Raw genomic sequence first — 24128 nt, 5'->3', positions numbered from 1 at the left:
TACAAATTCACTACTAGTCCTGAAAGCATTTTGCAAATGGGTTGGGGCAGGAGAGACTATGGCTGAACAGTTAAGAACACACACTGGTCTTGCAGGGAACCCAGGCTGGATTTTCAGCACCCCTAAATGGGCTCCCAACCAACCTTCTGTAACTCTAGTACCAGGGGATCAAAAGGCCACTTCTGAACCCCACACCCACTAAGCAGGTCTGTGGTGCACAAACATATATGCAGACAAAACACTCATACACATAAAAATCAATACATTTCTTTAAAGTGTGCATAACATTTATTAATGCTAAAATTCCCCCGAAATGCTCAAACACAGTAATAGGAACATTTACTAAATTACTAAAAAGTAATTTCATAAAATGTTCCTTTGTATGAAAGAGCTTCTAGCTCCTTTTATGAAATATAGTTTTTCTAAAGCTGTAAAATTATAAAGTCCACAAACCTAGGAAGATCAAATAAATAGCTACAAATTACCACTAGAAGCCAAGGCACACCAGATATAGTGTCACAATTCTGTTTTTCTGGCTATTCTGACAGCTCTGAGGCAAGAGAATCACTCATTTAAGAGTCGTCTGGTCTTCAGAGTGAGCTCAAGGACATCCTAACCAACTTAACAAAACTTTGTATCAAAACAGAAAATACAGGCTGAGTATGTATCTCAGTGGTAGAGCATTTATCTAGCAAGTGTAAGGCTCTTAGTTTAATCAGAAAAAAAAATTAGCAAGCCTTGCTAAATTTCCCTAGGCATAGTACCTATGGATCAAGCTCCTTCTGTCTGATTATTCTTCTATATTAGTGTCCACTCTTGACAAAATTTAAGTGCAAATTTACACAAGTTTCACTAAAGCTCTGAGTCTTGACTTCTGGAGATTCTTACACCATATAAAATTTACACTAATTTGTATACGTTTCTTTTGATAATCTAAGTGTTGTGAGTGTGTTTGTCAGTCATGAAGCTAACGTTTGCTGAGACATCTTTTCTTCCTACATCTCCTATGCATGAAGGCAAATCTATTCAATTTGTTACAACCTGTACCTCTACTGGACCTGATGGTACCAAGTCTACTCATAACTACTCCAATGGCTGAGGCTGGAGGATGGCATGTTTTAGGTCAGCTGGCTAGTGTGAGTTCCAGGCCAGTGTGGAAACAGTGAGACCCTGATGAAGCTCAACAGAAGAACACATGCCTGGCATAAATGAAGCCTGACATCCAAATTTCGGGACTGTTAAAAAAAAATGCCACCCCATCTCCTTCCATAGAGGAGCCCTCACTCTACCCTCACTTCTCGCCCCTAGATTCCCATCATGCATCTCGGTTTATAACTCCAACAATATCCATAAACATCATTAACATTTACATGTACATTCCTACCTTGTGATTTCATATCCATAGCAACCTAACTGACAGACCTGGCTGCCTTGCCTGATTACTTTCTAACACACCCTACACTTCTACCAAGGTAGTACAGTTCCCAAAAGCTGCCTACCTGTTTTACTTTGCTAAGTGTAAAACGGGAATGTGGTTAGGAATTGGCCTGCAGAGATCCCTTTTACTTATGTTGCCTTTTAAAAATATTTGGAATCCTAGTGAAACTTTTGCCCTACTCTCTAAGACTCTCCATTATGATGCCAAGCACGAGAGAATAAATTTTATTATAAACATTTTCAGTTTTTTTTTTTAACCACTAATGCTAGTTATACACCTCACTGCCTGGAAGAGACAAAGTGGTTCTTCCCTGGGGTAGGCAATTCTCAAAGTTAATAAAGGCCCAACCAAAGCATGCCTTTTAATACATAAATTAACCAAGCAATACGTTCTCTCTGCTTTTCTTTGACTTACATCCTAAGAGGAAATACTCCTCTGCCCCAGTCATCCCGGAGCCAGGTACCAGATAAATGCAAAACTACTGAAAATAAACAACCCAGAACTTTTCAACCTCCATCCGCTGCTTTTCTTGTAAAAAACTTGAGTTAAATTCTTAACCTAAGAGCACTTTCCTTCCTGTCTTTTGCTTGTTGACAACTTTAATGTCTTTCCTAGGTATCCCAGCATTGCTTGACATATGTAACAGGATCTCCTTTACTAATGAAGGGCTTTTAAAAGATTTATTTTATTTTATTTTATTTTATTTTATTTTATGTGAGAGAAAAGGCTCAGTAGTTAAGAGCACTTGGTAAAGTCCTTCCAGAAGACCTGAGTTCAATTCTCGGCACCAAAGTCCAGTGGCTCACGTGTGTGTTATGTGCACCAGGCTTTTCTACAGCCTGGTTACTGCAGAGAAGGAAGACCAATGCCACATGGTTGGTGGGAAGTGAACCCAGGTCCTTTGCAGGAGAAGCAAGTACTCTTAAATGTTGAGCCATTTCTCTAGCTTTAAAGACTGTGAAATTTAAAAGGGTGACAGTTAAGGGGATAGTCATACATAGAGAGATCCTTGCACTCAAATGTAGTCTCTGTATCTGGGGCCTATGTATGCTGTCCTTGTAGCCCAAAGCCCCAGGTACCAATAGGGTCCTCTTCATTGATTCAGTTCAAATGCTAAGATAGCAACCTCCAAGAACATGCTCTGTTATTTAAGACTGGACCTATGTGTTCATTTAGGTACTGAGAAAACAACAAAGCATAATATGAAGGCAAAGAGATCAAGCTCCCATCTCTCCCAGAGCCAATAATCTAAAACCTGCCAATAGGGCCAACTTCCTAAAAATTTCATCATTTCCCCCAAAACATTAAAGACTAAGGATTAAACTTAAAACTTAGGCCTTTGGTATACATTTCAGGCTCAAATTATAGCAACAGGATGGAAAAATGCAGTAGTGAAGTCAATAACATTGCAAAGGAAGTGCTGCCTGTCATGTCTAAAGGGAACCTCAAAATGACAGTCTTGTGACAGTCTTATCATTCCTCAGGAATCTGTAAAACAGGATTCTATCTGCCAGGAAGAGCCACTTCCTTATTGACCGCAACATACCAAAGCCTCTGGGCTGTAAGCCCCTCCCTCACTACCCTACGCTTCCAGGCTATCCCAGTTCCTCTCACCAGTTTGTGTGTTTTTTTTTCCCACTCCTTTCTCTCTGCCCTGGCCAGTGTGCCCCTCTGCTCCAGAGAGGGATCCATAGCTGCTCTGTACTTTCCCAAAAGCCTCTGGCAATTGTCTGTCTCATATCTCTAATAAAAATCTTCTTCCTACCCATGGATTGGCCGGTTTGGTAGATTCGCTACTCCCTTATTACCCTACCTAGATTTAAATTTTTCTGGTTACTATAAGATGGATTTTAGTATAATCAAAAAGGAAAAAGATGTCAGGGATTCTAAAAGTTCCTGTCTCTACAGACACCAAAGGATGTTAAAGTTAAGGAACATCTATACAAAAATCAAACCATTATAAGCACTTCAAATACTTCCTAAAAAAATTGAAGTGCAGCTGGAGAAGAAGATACACATAAATTCATGTATAATCTGAACCCTTTAGTAGTTTACCTTCTATGGGGTGAAGAGATAATCATATATAAAAAATAGTATAAACTAAGATATGAAATGTACTGCTATGTAACATATGAAATGTTATTGAACCAGTATGTAGGAATCCAGGCAGCCTTAACTACATGTAGAGGGTAGATTTCTATTTAAATACACGATCCTTACCTTCTCTAACCCTTTACTCTGGTCAACTCTCATTTTCTTTAGGCAGACTTAAGCAGATTTCTTCTTTTACATTTTCTCTTTAATTCAGAAAAAGTTCAGAGCCTGTAAAAAGGTATGGAGCATATTATAACCATCGGGTCGTTATCCATCCCGATAATGCACTTATAAAGAGAATTAAAATTCACTGTGCACATCCCCAGGTGAATTCTACCCTTTGTTCCACAAATGTTAACCACTGTCTTTCATCTGGTGTTTTATCCTTCTCATAATTCTTTCTGAATGATGTTTGCATGAATGCATACATATTTATGTACACATAAAATGATACAAACAGTATTCAGAAGGAATTGTGAAAAAGATAAAACAATATATAAATGACACACACAAGTATGTATGTGTTTAAGTGTGTCTATGCCTTTCATTACAAATGTAATAGATTGTTTTAGTTTTCCCAGTTTTCCCTTTCTCTGTATTTCATAGTCATCACGGAATCTTTGTACCTTTGCAAGACAGTGTAGATGTTCTTCTAGTCAGTGCAGAAGTTCCTCCAACTTGTAATCTTGTTGTGACTACTTCAGTTTTAACTAGAATTTTATCTCCTTGATGGAGAATTCTTTTTCCTTTTTCTTTCTTTCTTTTTTTTTTTTTTTTTTTTTCCGAGACAGGGTTTCTCTGTATATCCCTGGCTGTCCTGGAACTCACTTTGTAGACCAGGCTGGCCTCGAACTCAGAAATCCACCTGCCTCTGCCTCCCGAGTGCTGGGATTAAAGGCGTGCGCCACCACACCCGGCCTTGCTGGAGAATTCTTGGGGAAAACATCTAACTCTATTCTAGGAACCTGAGGTCAAGACACCCCAGGTAACAGCTTCTAGTAAGCTGCCTGCTTGAGCAGAACCCTCTCCAGATAACTGCTTATCTTAGCTTTTGTTAGACTGCTAGCTTGTGCACAAACCTCCCACTGTAGCTATATAATGAGATACTGAGGATATGGCTTTTGCCTTCAAAAGCCTCTTACTCTAAATGCTTGTGGCTACACTTGGGTCCTTGAATATAACCACTACTGCCTAGAATTAAGACTTCCAAGTGTCTGTAAACCATGTCCTAATAGTCATCTCTGGGTGGCTCCCCTTAACACCTTAATGAATTTAATGGTTTATCACAGATAGATGCTATAGGGACAACTATTAGGCTCCCTAGATATGATCAAAGACCATTTACAGGAGCACAAGGTCCCCAGTGGAGGAGCTAGAGAAAGTACCCAAGGAGCCCAAGGGGTTTGCAGCCCAATAGGAGGAACAACAATATGAACTAACCAGTACTCCCAAAGCTCCCAGGAACTAAACCACCAACCAAAGAGTATACATGGTGGAACTCATGGCTCCAGCTGCATATGTAGCAGAGGATGGCCTAGTTGGTCATCAATGGGAGGAGAGGCCCTAGGTCCTGGGAAGGTGCTATGTATGCCCCAGTATATGGGGAATACCCTGACCTGGAATTGGAGTGGGTGGGTTGGGGAGCAGGGGGAGGGGATAGGGGATTTTCAGAGGAGAAACTAGGAAAGGGAATAACATTTATAATGTAAATAAAGAAAATATCTAATTAAAAATATTAAAAAAATAAAGTAGTAGAGGATTAAGGTGAAGCCTTCATTCACTGACTGGCACTCTAATAAAGAAGAACACTATGTGAGGATGGAGAAAATGATTAAAATGTTACATTTGTAACCCTACTGTTGCCAATATGGGAGTCAGCATAGGCGAAAAGACAGGATTTCCTCTCACCACCTCCAGAAAGAATGAACTCTGCCAGCAACATCATTGCAGATTTACAACTTTTAGAACTGCGAGCAAATGAATGAACATCTATTGTTTGAAGCTATCCAGTTCATGCTTTTATTACAGCTGCCCTGGGAAATAAGCGCATCCTTTCAGCAGGTCTGTGTTTGCTGGTGACAAGCCCTTCAACCAGGGAAGGAAGATGTGATGGATTGAACTGTCTTGGCTTATGGCAGCAGGAAGCAAAAGAGTAAGAAGTAGGTAGGGTTTTGATAACTCCTTCAAGGACTCAGCCTCAATGCACTAACATCTTTCCCAAAATACCCCACCGCCATCACCTCCTCACTGTGCAACAAACCTCAGCATCTTTGCCCTTGGCTGATATTCAAACCATAAACATACCACCTACCAAGTTAATGAAGGCTGTCTCTACATAGCCTTTCCCCCCTGTTGCTGCAAACCAATGGTGCTCCAAGGTTTAAGTATTCAGAGCACTTAGAAATCTCTACTGAAGGTCCACCTTAAGAATCTCGGACTCAAAAGGTCTGGAGTAGAGTCTGAGAATATACACTTCTAGCAAATTTCCAGCTGCTGCTGCTGTTGCTGGTTCACACTTACCCAACAGCATTTTGTTTAGTGTCCTGGTAAGCTAGGTGCTTTTCTTTTTCTAGATGAGGCGAAACCAAAAAGATTTTTAAAAATGGGGATTGACGTTAACGTGAAACAACTGTAGTGTATGCAAGTCAAACTTTTATTTTTAACAGGTACAAGTGTAATCCTATGTATCATATGAAAGTTCACCATGCAGTCAGAAGTCTGTTGGTGACATCTTTGCATAATGAACTTTAGAACAAAATCAAATTTTCTGGATTACTAAAAACTAGAAAATTAATGAAGGGGAAAAAAAAACAACCACTTCTTCCGCTGTCCATTTCTTTCTTCTGGGCTTTGCAACTGTAGAAGAAAATAAGAGATAAGCAACACTTATTAGAATACACTCCTGACTTTCTTGCCAATTTTATGTCTTGTCATTGTTTCTCAAGGAGAAACTAAAATATTTCCCTGTTGTGTTTCCCTCAGAGATCCTTAGCTGTTAGAGTATTTATGATTTGGAGAGTGTCCATAATCTGATCATATCAACCTCACTAACCTACTGGCAAGGGCCTGGTTTTCCATTCTCTCTGACTGCTTCTCAGAGACCAGAACTCCCTATTGCTATACCGCAACCCTACAGATTCCCTAAGCCCCCCAGTTACTCTGCTTTCATCTCTTAAAAATGAGATTTGCATTTTTTTTTTAAAAACATTTTAAGAAATCTAAAAATTAAGATTGAATTAAGAATTTGAATTGAATTCTAAGTGAAAAAAACTAAAGTTAAGGAAAATTAAAGATGAAGGAAATTTTAAGAGATTTTCATCTCTTTAAAACCACAGGTCTAGAAATGAAAAAAATCAGAACGACAAAATAATAATTTGCATGTGAACCATGGCGTGTGATCTTTCTTGAAACACTTATTTTTGTCAGCTGTTATCAGCTGTCTCAAAGGTACTATAAGAACAATATGCGATTTCCATGGCCACATTTCACTGCATGATCTTTTACTGGTCTCTACTCCCGAGTCTAACAACTTCTCATCTGTAGTAAGTAGTCTCACTACAATCTAAAGAACAGGCATCTAGACATCATTGACTTCTGTTTAACTTAGGGTTCTTAAAACTGTATACTGGATTAATTTAATACTTATTAATGTAAAAAGATAACAATTGTTTAGTTTACCAATAATATTTTTTAAAAAGATGCTCTTAGCTACAGGCATATGTTAGGAATGGTTGGTTAGTGAAGCCAGTACCTGCATGCCTAAGGTGAGAAGCCATCCGGGTTTCCCATTTCCTCTTCCTCCTCCTCCTCCTCTTCTTCTTCTTCCTCTTCCATTGCAACCTCTTCATCAGCATTTTCACACCTACACTCCATTTGTTCCTTAGGGTTCACTGGTATAGACACCAGGAAATTAGGGTCGTGGAAGAAATAAATCATCCTACACTTCACTTCATTCTTCCTTAAATGATGGCCAGGAACACCTGGAGAATATGAATATGTGAGAAAGAATATTTTAGCAAAAGAAAGCAGTATTTTAACAACGCTTCTATGGTCCCAAGTATCTTTAGCCTAAAAAGAACTTCATAGTGACAATTTTTCCACTTCTCACCTGTAGAAGGATCTCAAATCATGAATCTGTTTGTTATAATTTTTAGGGGGAAATATCACTACGTGCTAATTTGTCCCCAAAACAAACCACTGGCCCCTAGTTTTCAGATTCTCCCATTACTTAACCACGCTGAGCAAGCGCCAAGCATGGAGCATGGCCTGCATTTGAGAAAGATGTGCCAACATATGTAAAAGAAGCAGCAAGGATCAAGAACTTCACCATCACTTTCTCCCTTGGTACTTAGGGTTATAGGAGCCACTTGGCTAGATTCCAGCTGTCCTCAGAACCTGGCCTTATTTTCATCCAGCCTTTCCTGCTGATTTTGGGATTTTGCTCTGTTTCTTGCCTCCTTGTTGTTGATGGCACCTCCCACTTCCTGTGCACAGGATACTGTAGGGTCTGGGGACAAAGGGCAGGGTGGAAAGGAAAAAGGGTATGTGGAGAGGAGAGAAGATCAAGTAGAGTAGAGGGCATAGGGGAAGGGGAAAGGAGGAGGGAGAAGCAAAGGGAAGGGAGATACAAGAGAAGAGGAAGAAGAGGCTAAGGGAGAAAGAGGGAAATGGAAGATGTGAGGGAGCACAATGGGACAGGGAATTGAGAGGGGACATGGAATGGGCATAAAGGTAAGAGGGCAATGGGAGAGGCAGGGTAAAGAAGCAGGTGGAAGAAAATGGAAGAGAGAGGAAAGGGAAGGGAGGAGAGAGGTGATGGACAGAGGAGAGGGGACAGAAAGGAAGGGATAGATAGGAAGAGAGACACATAGGGGAGAGTGAAAGGGAAGTGAAACTAGGGGGAAGTGATGGACAGAGAGGCAGGAAAGACTCCAGGACTGCAGGGAACTGGGCGGCTGGAGAGGAAGTCCAGCAGGCAGGGAGGAGAGTAGGGAGAGGGAAGGGGTAAAGGAAGCAGGAAGTGGGAGAAACAGAGAGGAGAGAAGGAGGGGTGACAGGCTGGAGAAAGGGAGGTGGGAAAAGAGGGGGGAGCTGGGAGGGGAAGGGGAGCAGGGTCAGGAAAAGTGCACAGAAGCAAACAGCAAGCCTGGAGGGGGGAGTCTAGAAAAGAAAGGCATTAAAAGGTTAGCAGAGAAGGGAGCAGGGACAGGAAAGGCAGAAAGGGAGGGGGAGCCAGCGAGGGGGAGGGAACAGGAAAGGCACACAGAGGGGAAGCCGGAGGGGGAGGGGGATCTTGGAAAACAAGGTGCAAAAAAAAAAAAAAAAAAAAAAAAGCAAACCAAACAACCAAACAAACAAAAAGGTGAGCTGGAAGGTGGAGGGGAGCCAGGAGGAAAGGCACAAAAAAGGGGAACGGGGCAGAAAGCAGGGAGAGGTAAGGCTGCTAAAAGTCGAGCAAAGAGGGGGAGGGGAGCAGGGAGAGGGAACAGAGCAGGGCTAGGAAGGGTGCTGGAAGGGAAACAGGGAGGGGGAGGGGGTCCTGTAAAGGAAAGGTGCCAAAAGGGGAGTTAACATGCAGAAAAGGGATTAGGGAGACCAGAGAGGAGAAAAAAGAAAGGCCTGCACTGGGGCAGTCCTGGTGCAAGCCTTTAATCCCAGCATTTGGGAGGCAGAGGCAGGCAGATTTCTGAGTTTGAGGCCAGCCTGGTCTACAGAGTGAGTGCCAGGACAGCCAGGGATACAAAGAGAAACCCTGTCTCGAAAAACCAAAAAAAAAAAGGCCTGGGGAGGGGGAGGGAGGAGCACCCGAAAATGCAAATAGGGAGGGAGGGGGAGGGGGGAGCACCCGAAAATGCAAATAGGGAGGGAGCAGCAAGGGGGAGGGAAGCAGGTAGAGGAAAAGCGGTGAAGGGTAAACAGGGAGGGGAGGGGGAGGGGAGCAGGAAAAGAAAAGGTGCAAAAGGGGGAGGGGAGCAGGGAGAGCAAAGCTGGTGAAAGGTAAATAGGGAGGGGGAGGGGAGCAGGAAAGAAAAGGCGCGAAAAGGGGAACAGGAAGGGGAGGGTTTCGGGAGAGGAGCAAATGGGGAAGCCTGAAGAGGGTGGGGATCAGAGAGCAGAAGGCACGAAAAGTTGAGCCGAGGGGGAGGGGAGCAAGGAGAGCAAAGGGGAAAGGGAGCAGAGCAGGATGGACTGAAGCTCCAGAGGCAAGGTGGGAAAAGGGAAGAGAGCGGAGCAAGGACTGGGGGATGGGAGGAGCGGGGATAGGCGTGGACAGGAGAGCCAGGAATGGCTCCAGCAATGACCCCCAACCAAAATGTGGTCTTTACTACAGATGTGGGCAAGAGTAAAGAATGCACCCCACCTGAATCTAGAGTAAAGACCACGGGTTACTCACAGGCACAGTTAGCGCCAGCACCCATTTCCTCAGCTCCGGCACCCATTTCCACGCTCATCTCTTCTTCGGCCTCATCTTCTGATTCATCATCCATCAGGTTCTCCAATTCTTCTTCCTCATCATCCTCATCATCATAGAAGGCATCGTCGTCGTCGTCCTCGTCGTCGTAGTAGTCATCCTCATCATCCTCATCGTCTTCATCCTCATCGACAGAGGACATGCGCTTGCTTTGCCTGGCTATCCAGGCCACATCCCTTTCATACTGCTCCTCATAAAGGGCGTCTATGAACATCTGGAGCGCCAGAAAACTTGTTGTGACAACAGCGAAGACCAGCCACCCTAGATAAGGCAGAATTTCTTCCAGGGAGTACCGGTGCAATAAATTGCACCTATTCCCATCACCGTCACCACCTGAGCCACTGTGGGCTTTGTCTGGCTTCTTGTTATCAGACATGGCACAAAGGGTACCAGCAGGAAGCCGAGCTAAGTTAAGATAAGAGTAGAGTCGCAAGCTAGCGGCTTACTTCTTCGACCAGCTCAGTGCAATGGCGTTGACACAATGCATGCTGGGAGAGCAAAGGGGGGGGGTCCTCCCTCCTTCCTCCGGAAGAGTTCTATACGGAAGACTTCTATAAGGAAGACTTCTAAACTCAGCACAGCACGAGGTGGGAGGGGGGAGGGAGGGTGTAGTAAACTCTGGACTACTTTTTTACGTGAAAGGGTACAAATTCACAAGCTAGAGCTGTAGGCGGAACTTGCAAAACTTCCTACCCAAGGCTCACAAACCCCCCACGAGAACAGTAAGCTCATTGGCTGAGGGATGAATATCGCAGAACTCAGACACCCAATGAGTGATCAGGATCTTCACACATCTAGCGTCTTTGGGAGTCCCGGGTTCTTTTCATTCTCCTGTGGTAACGGAACTGTCTTACAGTGTACAGTGTTACAGCATAGCCGATTATTTGGTACAGAGATCGGCGTGTTTTGCATAGTTTCTTAGGGACAACTTGTAACAAACCGTACACAGGCTTTTAACATGAGAAACATAGCAATATGTTATAAGCGATCTCCAAACTTCACACCCGAGAGAGAATGGCCATTCGTAAGGATTAACAGTACTAAAACTGTTCGTGGGAGCCAGGCGTGGTGGCGCACTTAATCCCAGCACTCGGGAGGCAGAGGCAGGTGGATTTCTGAGTTCGAGGCCAGCCTGGTCTACAGAGTGAGTTCCAGGACAGCCAGGGATATACAGAGAAACCCTGTCTCGAAAAACAAACAAACAAACAAACAAACAAACAAAACCAAACAAACAAAACCAAACAAACAAAAAAACTGTTCGTGGCCACCATTCTGCAAAAATCATGAAGACTAATACGCTAGTCTGCTACTCCAGAGGAACCAGGGCTGCTGCAAGTGATTTGTGGTCCAGTTTCATCCTTCACCTCCATCAGTTTCGGCACACAAGCCACATAGGATAGAACCGTAATAGTGGACAAAGCAGGAGAAACCCACAGGTCAGGGGATTGCAGGAGGCGCGAGAGGGGTGGCAAAAGTCTGTACAGAAGTAGTCTCCAGGGGACTGTGACAGAAAGGCTTGCCACCATTGCAGTGTGTGCGCGCGCATGCTATGTTTTAACTTTGGTTGAAGGGAGCTCTATTTAAGGGCTCCAGTTTCAAATAAGAACACTAAAAAAGCCAAAGTCAAATGTATAATTATGGACTATTTTTCTTCCGGGACACAAATAGCCTTGAATTTGAGAGTTTGTTTTTACTGTACATTATTAATGACGTACTATGTTTAGTATGGTACATATGTACATGTTTTACATGGTCTAGATTGTGTGTGTTTGTGTGTGTGTGTGTGTGTGTGTGTGTGTGTGTGTGTGTGTGTGTGTGTGTGTCTTTTTAGGAGAATCCTGAAACCAGAAAGGGAAACATGACATGGTTGACTTTTTTTTTTTTTTTTTTTTTTTGGTTTTTCGAGACAGGCTTTCTCTGTGTAGCTCTGGTTGTCCTGGAACTCACTCTGTAGATCAGGCTGGCCTCGAACTCAGAAATCCGCCTGCCTCTGCCTCCCGAGTGCTGGGATTTAAAGGCGTGCGCCACCACTGCCCGGCTGACAAAATCTTTTTTTTTTTTTTTTTATGTCGCTTTGTTTTTTTTGGAACAGGGTTTCTTAGAACAGCGTTGACTCTTCTGAAACTGAAGTCGGTAGAACATGTGTGTCTTGAACTCACACATATCTGCTTGCCTCTTACTCCCAAGTGTTGGGATTAAAGGCATGCCCTATCCCCAACTCCCATGTGGGTGTCAAAATCTTAAACAGGGGAAAGTGAGAATCTGTATGACATGAAAACAGAAGTGGGCAAGTGAAGAAATAGGGAGGGCATAGAAGAAGGTAAATGGGGCCTCGGGGGTGTAAAGTCAGGGAGGAAGACCAATATGGTCAAAGGATGAATGGAAAACACTTAATGTACTTCATTTCAAACCTAAGATAAAAGAGTGGTGGTGGTGTAGTCCTTTAATCCCGGAGCGCAGGAGGCAGAGGCATGTGAATCTCTGAGCACTAGGGCAACCTGGTCTATAGAGGGAGTTCCAGGACTCCTGAGGCTACACAGATAAACCTGTCTCAGGAAAAGAAATTAATAATAACAACAACAGCAACAATAATGTAAAGTGAAAGCCAGGAAAACAGTACTTGGAGTTGCTTGGCATATCTTTCAGGGGAAAAAGTGCAGAGAAGAGAGCCGGATGCCAGGGTAATCCTGGAATGTTGCTTACCAGACAATCTCTGAGGAGATTTGATACTTGGAGGGACCCACATCTGAGTTTGCACTTAAATTGTTGTCTCTTTTATTTATCTCCATTATGCTAATAGCATTCTGAGTTTTCCTTTGCATATTTTAAGCTCAGCTGTTCTCCTCCTCCTCCCCCCTCCCAACTGTTGGAATTACAAGCATGCACACTTTCCAAGGCTAGACTTGTTGACTTTTTAAATGTATAAATGCATTTATTATGTTATCACAAGTGGGGTAAATTTTAAAAATAGAATTTGTCAAAGCAGAGGAAGAGTATATTTACACGTTGCTCCAAATATCATATCTTTTGTATGCAGGACCGTTATTAAGTTTTTCACTTTTGAAGTTTGGTTACTTAAGAGTTATTAGTTTCCTTCTGACTGCCACAAATGGGAATATGTTGTATTTTTTTTTATTCTTCATAATCAATAGATTATTAAATTTTATGTTCCTTGCATCTTTTACCCACTGCCAATTAATTTATACGAGTTTGTGTCTGAAGCCACAGAAACAAACCTGGCATTAGGGGTGAGCCTGAAGCATGAGTCTCTGTAAACTGACCTCTGGCATTGACCTAGAGCCCAGGGTCAGAAACCTGACAGTGCTGTATTGAGCACTAAGTGTCTGTAACCACTGGATCTGGCAAGACTCTGGGGTCCCACGTACCTACCTGATGAGTAAGATGTAGGCTTCAGCCCGAAAGTAAGTCAGGCCTATACAGGTCCAAAGAGCAAAACCATGTGCAGGTGTATCCACTACAAATGGCCTGGCCCTGCAGGTGGTCTATAGCATGACTGTGAATAGTATTCAAATATTATGGATAGTCTGTCATCTTAGACTACTGCTCTTCAATATTTAGTCTGTTGCATAGGTTCATTTTAAAAACGTGGTTTGATCTGTATTATTTTGATTTTTTGAGATAATTATGTGATTTTTCTGTGTGTATTAATGGTGAACAGATAATACATATGGAGGTATTGCATGCATGTGTGTACCTGTGCACATGTGTGCACATGCCTCTGTGTGTGTGTGTGTGTGTGTGTACACGTACCTGTATATGGAAGTCAGCCTTACAGAACTTTAAGCATCATTCCACAGGGGACATTTACCTTTCCTCCCACCCAGGGTCTCTTACTGGCCTGGAACGTGTAAAATTGGATAGGGTCTGTGGTCCATGAACCCCAGTGAGTCTCTGATTACCCTTCAGTGGTAGTACAAGCATGGCCCATCATGCCTAACTTTTTAAAGGTCGATTTTAGGAATTGAACTTCAAATGTCATGCTTGCAAGGGAAGAATAATATTGACTAAGCCACCTCATTATCCTTCATTATTGAAGATTTTCTCTATTCATGACTATCATACCTTGTATTTTATTGGCCATTTGTTGGTCAGGCTGTGCTCCAGGATAAACAACCAGGAAAAAAAATAAGATAAAATAAAAAGGGGTGCATGGATCAGACTGTGGTTTCTGAGAGTAGCAACATCCATATTTATCTAACAGTTCAGTTTTTATATACATCAAAAGTAGTGTGAGCATGTTCAAAAGATCCAGCTCCTTGTGACATGCTAATTTTGCCAGGATCACAGATGTGTTTGACGCAGACCTCAGTCAGAAAGCCTGCATGTACCAAATTCTACCAGAAAAGGATCCTGAACTGTAATGTCAGAAACGCTAAGGACCAAATACATGTTTTCGAGCACTTGAGACATACTCTTACTCTGAAGAAAATGATACATACAAAGATAACAGTGGGATAAGATGAGAGCATAAACCTAAAACACATTATGAGAACTCTGTATCACTAGACAAGGAAATGGTCCAGGCCCAAAGCACACTTTCGTGGTGTTATGTATAGCCCTACAGATTGTGAGTCTATGAGCTTTGTCACGAATTTATATGGACAGATTTTTCCCATGATCACTAATGTTACATTCCTAGGATAAAAACCACTTATTGTCAGTGTACCTGCCTGCATGCCTGCATGGGTGACTGGGTGCATGCTTGAATGCCTGTATGTGTTCATGCTTGAGTGTGTGTGTGTGAGTGTGTGTGTGTGTGTTATGCATGGTGTTGGGATCCAGCTATGGTTCCTTATCTTCTGTTTCCTTCCTCAGGGTGTCCAGGCATTGAATGCACAGCAGACTGGAAGGATGAAGGAGAGTATGGAACAGGTGGGGTCTGCAGTATTCTGGTTCAGTTGGAAATGAATTCAGACCGGGGGTCCGGTGGGGTGAGGGGTATGAGATGGGGGTGGGGGTGAAGGGGTGAGCAGTGGGGGTGGAGGGATGAGGTGGGAGTGATGGGGTAGGGGGAGGTAGGGTGGGAGTGAGTGTGGGGGTAAGGCCTTCTCCAATGATTTTAATGGAACTCTCAGAGGATCTTAGCTTGTGTGCATACCTTTATTTGGAATGGGCTTGTATGCGTATACCTTATTCGGGGTGGTCAAGAGCATTATATGAAACTCGAGGAGTGGAAAGGAGTTTTCAGGGTGAATGGAATCATTGGCTGGAGTTTAAAGTACTGTTAATGTCTCACTTGTATGGCGAGGCATTCCAGTAATCCCAGGTACTTGCTGGGCAGGTTCTTAGTGGGAAAGAGGAAATTGAACTTCTAGGTTTGCCAAGGTCTACATGACCTTCCCCAGGTAGAGGGTGTGGATGGCCTGGCTCCTTAGATAAGGTCAGAGAAGGGGAAGCCCTGATGGTAAAGAGAGTCATTGATTTTGTACCAAGCTCAGAGGACTTATCTGGACATGGTAGACAGTGACCTTAATTCACAGGGTTTTCTACATGTTTGTGAGTGTGTGTAGATGTGTGTGTGTAAACGGGCATGCTTTTGGAGACGAGAGATCTACATCTGATGGCATTCCTCAGGAGCCATATACCTTGTTATTTGAGACAGTCTCTCACTGGTCTGAATTGCCCAGTGCAGCAACGAAGGGTGCACAGAAGCACACTTTGCTGTTTCATGGGGCCTCTCTGGATAAATCTTAGGTTGTCGTGCTTATAAAGGTAGCACCTTGCCCACGGATCCATCTCTTTTGCCCAAATTACACCTTTTAGAAAAGATTTATTAAGTTGTGATCGAGCCTGCCTTGTGTCTGGGTATGCGCACATGCCTGAGGGTGTCAGGAGTTCAGAAGGGGAATCCCTTGGAGCTGCAGCTACGGAGGCTCGTAAGTGACCTGACATTAGTCCTGGAAAATGAAGTCGGGTCCTCTGCTAGAGCAGTACAGGTCATTAACTATGGATCTGTCTCTCCAGGCCTGACATTCTACTTTTCTGGGTAGTGTATAATCATCTGTTAGTGTCTCAGATTACTTTTGGTAATGTTTTGCTCTAAAAGTGTTTCCGTTTATAGTAGATTTTCATCTGCATTTCTTTTCCTGTCATACTTTTTGTCTGTGTTTCTATCAGTATAATGGAGTGTGTGTTGGGAAACATTTCTTGTTACCACTTTTGGGAGGTTTTTTTGTTTTGTTTTGTTTTTGGAGACAGGGTTTCTCTGTGTATCTCTGGCTGTCTTGGAACTCACTCTGTAGACCAGGCTGGCCTCAAACTCAGAAATCTGCCTGCCTCTGCCTCCCGAGTGCTGGGAATAAAGGCGTGCGCCACCACAACCGGCTAGGGAGGTTTTGTTTTATCTCTACAGAGATAAGCAGCCAGGCCCTCTGGGTTGCTCTTTCTGAGAAGATTTGTTATAGTGCAGTTTAGATTTTCCATGTCTCTTTTAGTTGATCTGGTACCTTCTGTCTGGCCACTATCGTGGTGTATATTTCACATGTTATATATTTATTGGCATGCAGTCAGTCAGTCAAAGTATTGTAATATATTCCTTTACATTTTTTGGTTTAATCAATTAATGGTTTTGGTGCTGCTGACTAGAGCCAGTGCCTCAGGATGGGCAAACAATCACTCTTACAAGTACCCAGCTCCCATCATAGAGATATTGGCCCATCCATAAAAGTCAGAGTATTTATGACCTAATGAGCACATCATAAGTTTCACCTCCCAGTCCTCCTGCATTGAAGATAAAAATCACAGTACATGAAATTGGGAGAGCACGGTCAAACCATGCCTCTTTATCAGTCTAGCTAAAGGTATGTAGGTATTTTTATTTATTTTTATGTATTCTATTTTTAGTTTTATATGCAATTTTATGTAAATATTTTATATAAAATATAATTATATCACTTCCCTAATGCTTTGATGACTCTAGCCCCTACCATGTCTCCCTCCAACTTTTTTTGTGTCCCTCCCTCATTCTCAAATAGATAACTTCTTTTTTGTTATTATTATGCATATATACATACATATGAAGTGTGTATATATGAATATATATAATATATATCTGTATATATGAATATATACATGTATATATGTACATATGTATGTACATGATGCACTCATATCTAAATACAACCTGTTGAGTTTGTTTGTGTGTACATGATTTCACAGTTAAACACTTTTTATTGGACAACCAATTAGAAGGCTCATTCCTGGGAAAGACTAATTCTCCCTTTCTTTGTAGTCATTAGTCAGTTGTTTTTTAGTTCTTTTCCTTGGGCTGGGACCCCATAAGATTCCCCCTCCCTTTCGTGTTGGCATGTCTATTGATATCGCCAATGTGCCAGTCTTGTTTATGCAGTCATTTCTAGGAGGAATTTTATATAAAATTGCATATAAAACTAAAAATAGAATTAATAAAAATAAATAAAAATAGCTACAAACCTTTAGCTAGACTGATAAAGAGGCATGGTTTGAGTGTGCTCTCCCAGCAGACTTCCTGGGATAAGTAAAATACAGACATATTAAAAGTGACACACACTTTTAATCTCAGCTCTGTGAAGCAGAAACAGGTAATTCTGTGGGCCTCACTGGCATAGCCTAGCAAAATCAGGGATTATTCCTGTTATTTCCAGCCATTACATTATGAACCAGGCTGCTTTAAAACCTCTTCTTGCTAAGTCTAGCACTGTGACATCTTTAAATATTTTTCATTTTTAAGCTTTATTATTAATATATCCTTGCAAATAAATAAAAAACACTGTACACCAAAGTCTGCAAAATTTAATGAACTTCAACCCAGTTAGAATCAGCATTTGGAGCAGATGCGGAGCTTTGTGTGGAATTGTATTCTTCTTTTCAGGGTTGGATGTAGTTTCTGCACTTATCTATCACCAAATCCCCCAAAAGTCATGACAGAAATAGAGCTAGAAAAACAATTAGCTTCATTTTTTTGTATCCATGACCTCTATTCAATCTTTCCTCACCCCCTTATATCTAACCTTTCATATTCTCTTTCATTCATGTTATGCTGTATGCACATGTTCTTTTGTATACATGGATGTATATATTATTGCCTAGATTCTGCATATAAAATAAAACATGACATTTAATCCCTTTCTGAGACTGCTTGACATCTCTTAATATTATACATTTTAAGTTCACCATTTTCCTGAAAAATTTTAACTTCATTTTTCTTTAGAATCTTATATATAATTTTAATTATCCATTCATCTGTTGGTGGACAACTTGATTGATTCTAGTTCTCTGCTATAGTGAATAAAGCAGCAATAAACCTGGGGATGCAAATATCTCAATGGTGAGAAAAGGAATTATCTATGGATATACCCAGGAGAGAAAGAGCTGGGTCATAGGCAGTTCTACTCTAAAATGTTGAGGACTCTCCAAACAGATTCCACAATGGCTGTATTAATTTGTTTTTCCTACCAACAGTGAAAAGGGGTTCCCTTCAATTCACATCCTCTCCAACATTTGATTTTAGATACTTTTGTTTGTTTAGATATGTTTTTTTTTGTTTTTATGCTACTTATTCAGACTGTGGTAAGGTACAGTACCTGAAAGTAATTTTAATTTGTACTTCCCTAATGTATAGGGATATTGAACACTTTAAAAATAGTTACTGGCTATTTCCATTGCTATTTTAAAAAATATCCACTTAGCTCACTTGTCCATTGGCTGATTGTCACATTTATTCCCTTGGCATTTAATTTCTGCAATTCTTTGTAGAGTCTGGATTGTGTCTATTGTCTGAGGTGGAGCTGGTAAAGGTTTTCTTCTATTTGTGGACTCTCTGTAAGTGCTACTGTACCTTTGTTGTACAGAAACTTTATTTTCATGTAGTCCTATACTTTGATTCTTAGGGTTAGTTCTTCAGTGTTCTATTTTTAAAGTTATTGCCTGGCTCAATATCTTTGAAGTATATCCACGATGTATCTTCTAAATGTTTCAGTATTTTATTCTTTAAAATAAGGTCTTGGATCCATTTTGAATTGGGTTTGACCAAACTGAAAGCTATGACTCTAATCTGATTCTTCTGCAAGTGGAACTCTGGTTTTGCCCGCACCACTTTTTAAATAGTCCATATGTTTTCCCCAGTGTTTATTTTTTCCCTCCTTTGCCAAAAATTAAGTGGGCAGAGCTTTGTTGCTTTAGTTCTGAGTGCACTATTTAATTCCATTGGTCTACATGGTTATTTTTATGTCAATATTAGCCTGTCTTTATCTGGAATTATAATACCTCCAGTATTGATTGTCCTTACTCATTAAGATTGCATTGGCTATTCATCATCTTTTGTGGTGCCATGTGATTTCTTGTTTATTTGTTATCTTTTCATACCTGTGTATATAGTATATGCATTTTGATAGTAATTTCAATAACTTTGTAAATAAATTTTGGTAGTCTAGGCATTTTTGCAATCTTAATTATGTCTATTCAGGCACATGTAAGATTTTCTATCATCTTGTGGTTCCCCTTTTCACTATCTTAAAATTTTGATTGTAGTGGATGTCTTTCACTTCTATGGTTAGATATATACTTAAATACTTAATTTAGGGCAAGTTATTCTGAATGGAATATTTTTCCTAACTTCTTTCTTGGAGAGTTAGACATAGTATAAATGAAGACAACTGGATGTGTCTAGTATCCTTCAACTTTACGGTAAATATTAGGTACAAAAGCTTTCTAGCAAATTTAATAGGTTATCTTAAGGGAAAGATCATGTCATCTGCAAATAAAGGTAGTTTGACTTCTTCCCTTTTGGTTGTTAGTCCCTTTATGTTTTTTTAATTTTGTAATTGATATAATAGGTAAAACTTTGTGCACTATATAATATACAAGAGGGATGAATAGACATTTTTGATGTTAAAGGTAATTGTTCTCTTAATCTCCATTTAATACAATGTTGGATATAGTTTTTCTATATTTCCTTAATTATTTTGAGATATGTCTCAAATATTCCTAAAGACTCAGAACAGAAGAAGAATTGCTATCATGTACTCCTTCAAAATTAATAGACTATAGCAAGGAATCTATCTGGTCCTAGGATTTTCTTTGATGGAAGGTTTTTAATAATAGCTTTTATCTCATCACTTGTAATGGGCCTGTTTAAGTTTGCTGTGTCATTACAATGTTGTAGGAGGCTGGCCCGTGGCCTACAGGAACCGGTTATTTCTGGAAGACAGGCTGGGGCTGAAAGAGAGACTAGACAGCGAGAAAAGAATGAAGCCAAGACAAATTTTTCTCTGATCAAGGCCCTCGAGTTTACTAAGACTGTGCTTATAAGGGGGAAGGCCCATCCACCCCACCAGTCCATTCTTGGTGCCTGGAGCCAGCCTGTAGGCAGGATAGGATATGACTCTGGAATGTCTCAAGGTTCTCTCAGTAGGTAGCAGAGTCTCAGAGAAGAGCAGCAGTAGTTGACATAACAATATAGCCATCTAAGTTGGAAGGCTACACCCCAGGTGGTCTCATATTCAGTGGCTGCAAAGTCTGAATCAGCCTGCTTCAAGGCTGGGGGAGGCTACAGTTTCCCCCCTGATTATATAATAAAATTAGCTGGACCGAGAACATAAAATTTATTTATGCTCCATCATCCTGCCTGGGAGTTATGGTAGCTGGCAGCCGGGCCTGGCTTGGGGACTCAGATTCTCCCGAGCCATTCTTATCTATCAAGAAGCATACATGCAGCTTCTTTGTGTTTATTTTACACAAACATGGCTCTGTGGTGTATTATTAACAAACCATGGCCTCTTGGCATGTACCTCTGTCTTAGATTGATATGGCTCCGAAATCTGGTTGCATGTCATTGACTGATCGGCCCTCATAGCACACCTTATTCCCAAATCAGACCAAAGCCACAATATATACTTAATATGCTTCTTCATATTGATTAATTTCTGCCACCTGTGCTTGCTGGAGGTGAGGCTGCACGCTTGCTGAAATCAGGCTGTAAGGAGAGACTGACCTGCTTGAGATAGTTGAAAAGTAACAGGATAAAAGCTTCTTTGGGGAAGTCCAGGTACTTTATTCAGTTGCAAATTAGCAACGATCAAGCTCAGACTCTGACCTCTCAGTGTGGGGAAGCTCAGACTCTGACCTCTCAGTGTGGGGGAGGTAACTTTGAGAATTAACAGAAAAGCTGAAAATTCTCTGAAAGTGGAGGCTGTGCTCCAAATTAACTTTTTCGGCTAAAAAGGATTTTTAGCCATCAGTGGTTAGAATCATACTTCCTAGAAGATTCAGGATCTGTGTCCACTTGACGAACCAGTCTTTCAGGCAGCCATCGTGCTCCGTCTTCTTTTTGTGAAAAAATACAGACAGAACCTCTTCCTCAGATTAAAACGGGGTCTGGACCATTCCACATATTAGTTAATGGGTTCCGTCATTTAACCATGGCATAAGAACTGGAAGTAACTGGATGCCATTGGCGATCAGCTGCAGACTGACCTTTAATATCAGTTTGCAAAAAATTTAAAACAAACAAGACAAAAGCAAGATGTGCTTTTGGTGTCTTTGGAGGGTATAACTGCCCCTGTTTCATTTTAAAAGCCAATTTTTTCAGGGTGCGATGAGCACGTTCAACAATTCCTTGTCCCATGTGGTTATAAGAATTCCCATTTTATGTTTGATACCAAATTCCTTACAAAATGAAGTAAAATTGTTGCCAGTATAGGATGGCCCATTATCTGTCTTAATGAGTTTAGGCATTCCCATGGCATTAAAGGCTTGTAAACAATGATCAATTACATTTCTAGAGGCCTCTCCGGTATGTGGAGAAGCAAAAAGAAATCCTGAACAAGGGTCAATAGAAACATGTATATATTTTAATTTTCCAAATTCCACATGAGTTACATCCATTTGCCAAATATGATTAGGCATAAGACCTCGTGGATTAACTCCTAAATGTGGCACTGGAGATAATGTAATACATTTAGAACATTGTTTTACAATCATTCTTGCCTGTTCTTTAGTGATCTTGTGTTGGAGCCTTAAGGTATGGCTAGAGAGATGAAATTTATCATGATCACATCTAGACAAAGCAACAGGATCTGAAATTAAGGCCTCTCCTATCAGAGCCCTGTTGATGTAATCATTGCCTGTAGCTAAAGGCGCAGGAAGACCTGAATGAGCTCATATATGACCAATATAAAACGGATGTTTTCTGGCAAGAATGATGTTTTGCAATTGTGAAAACAGAGATCCTACTGTCATATTAAAGTTAAAAGTACCACAAGTCTCCAATAAGGGAATTGATTGTGCAACATATAAACTATCATTAAAAATATTAAAAGCATCATTTATAGACTGAAAGTCATTCAGTACTACTGTCAGTTCTGCTAACTGAGCTGAGAGGCCAGGAGAGAGGCCAGGAGTCTCTATGACTACTTGTTGATTATTCATAAGATATCCAGTTTGCCTTAGAGGAGCTGTCAGTAAAAATCAATAGAGCATTATATAAAGGCTGTAAAGAAGTCATTTTAGGAAATATCACCTCATGTACATCTAAAAATTTTATCAACCTATCTTGAGGATAATGATTATCTATAGTTCCTATAAATCCTATTTGAGCAAGCAACCAATCCGTACTGTGCTTCTTCAGCCAAGTATCTTGGTCTACGCTATAAGGCTGAACAATGATATCTGGCTCTTTGCCAAAATAAGTTAGTGCCTGTTTCCTTCCAAGTATGATCATCTGAGCTACTGCTTCATAATATGGCAGGATATTACGCTTAGGAGAAATCCTCAAATGTATCCACATTAGAAGAGCCTTTTGCCACAACAGTCCTTCTGAGGTTAAAGATCTAGGGAAGGTAGGATCAGAACTCCCTTTAAGAATATCAAATAAAGGTTTCAATTCCCCTGTAGTAAGCTTTAAATAGGGGCGAAGGCAATTAACATCACCTAATAATTTTTGAAAATAATTTAAAGTTTTTAAGTTGTCCCTGCAAATAACTATTTTCTGGGGGAAAACAGCTTGATTAGTAAGTCTAAAACCCAAATAATTATAAGAATTCTGAGTTTGTATCTTCTCAGGAGCTATTTGTAGTCCTTTATTAGCTAATGCCTGTTGTAAATCTCTATAACATAAAAGCAAATCCTGGGGGTCTTTTACCGCCATCAAGACATCATCTGTGTAATGGATGATGTAAATCATAGGCCATTGTTGTCTCACAGGCCGAATGGCTTGTGCCACAAACTTTTGACATAAGGTAGGACTATTAGTCATGCCCTGTGGGAGAACTCTCCCTTGATATCTCTTCATAGGTTCCTTAAAATTAATAGAAGGAACACTAAAAGCAAATCTTTCACAATCATCAGGATGCAAAGGAATAGTAAAGAAACAATCCTTCAAATATACCACAATTTTATAATATCCTTTAGGAATGGCTACTGGAGACGCAAGCCCGGGTTGTAAAGTTCCCATAGATTTCATGGTCACATTAACCATTCTTAGATTTGTAACAATCTCCATTTACCAGATTTTTTTCTTGATAACAAAAACTGGAGTATTCCAAGGAGACTGAGATTCTACTAAATGTCCTGCCTCTAATTGCTCCTGTACTAGTGAAGAGGTGGCTCCTATTTTCTCTTTAGGTAAAGACCACTGATCAACCCACACTGGAATATCATTAAGCCATTGAATTTTATCCGCATGGGATGCAGGCAAGATAGTGGCCATTACTGAAAATACCCCAAACCTCTTGTGTTAGAGTGAGGTTTAGGACCTTCAAAAGTCTTAATACCTCGTCCTTTCTTTCCTAGCCCATGACCAGGCAAAAATTCTTGTCTGAGCATCTGCTTGGTCACCACCTCATTAGGACTGCATTTTATAATGCCCATCTGTGACAAGAGATCTCTTCCCCATAGGTTAACAGGCAAATTTGACATAACATATGGCTGAATTTGTCCTGATTTGCCTTCCTCATCCCTCTAGGTTAGCAATTTGGAGCTTCGTTTTGAGTTATTGGCATAACCAATTCCTTGAAGGTGAGTAAGCGTATCAGACAAAGGCCAAGCTGAAGGACAATCTTGTCTTCTAGTAATTGTTACATCAGCTCCAGTATCTATTAATCCTTCAAAGCTTTTTCCTTCAATTGT

General features: G+C 41.0%; 1 protein-coding gene and 1 long non-coding RNA gene across 2 annotated transcripts in view; one reads left to right on the top strand and one right to left on the bottom strand.

Annotated features, from left to right (window-relative positions):
• Platr21 (pluripotency associated transcript 21) overlaps nt 1-24128 on the top strand; it is a 117513-nt gene that overhangs the window by 13405 nt on the left and 79980 nt on the right. The window contains exon 4 of the long non-coding RNA NR_045455.1: nt 14841-14897. This is a non-coding gene — a long non-coding RNA (pluripotency associated transcript 21). The remainder of the gene's footprint in view (nt 1-14840; nt 14898-24128) is intronic.
• Nucleotides 6165-10651, bottom strand: Trap1a (tumor rejection antigen P1A). Its single transcript, NM_011635.2, has 3 exons — nt 9927-10651; nt 7284-7512; nt 6165-6388 (listed from the first exon to the last, which is right to left on the bottom strand). The coding sequence occupies exons 1-2, from the start codon at nt 10378-10380 to the stop codon at nt 7292-7294; spliced, it is 675 nt and encodes a 224-aa protein (NP_035765.1). The 5' UTR covers nt 10381-10651; the 3' UTR covers nt 6165-6388; nt 7284-7291.

The sequence above is a fragment of the Mus musculus genome, chromosome X (genome assembly GCF_000001635.26).
Source record: "Mus musculus strain C57BL/6J chromosome X, GRCm38.p6 C57BL/6J".
Taxonomy (NCBI): Eukaryota; Metazoa; Chordata; class Mammalia; order Rodentia; family Muridae; genus Mus; species Mus musculus.
Note: the sequence above shows the minus strand (reverse complement) of the source record. Positions and strands in the feature narration are given on the sequence as shown.

What these genes read in the sequence shown, in the direction of transcription:
- Trap1a (NM_011635.2), bottom strand. Translation starts at nt 10,380, where the DNA reads ATGTCTGATAACAAGAAGCCAGACAAAGCCCACAGTGGCTCAGGTGGT. An exon ending in TGCTGGCGCTAACTGTGCCT is followed by an intron (nt 7,513 to 9,926) that starts GTGAGTAACCCG and finishes CATATTCTCCAG; the next exon opens with GTGTTCCTGGCCATCATTTA.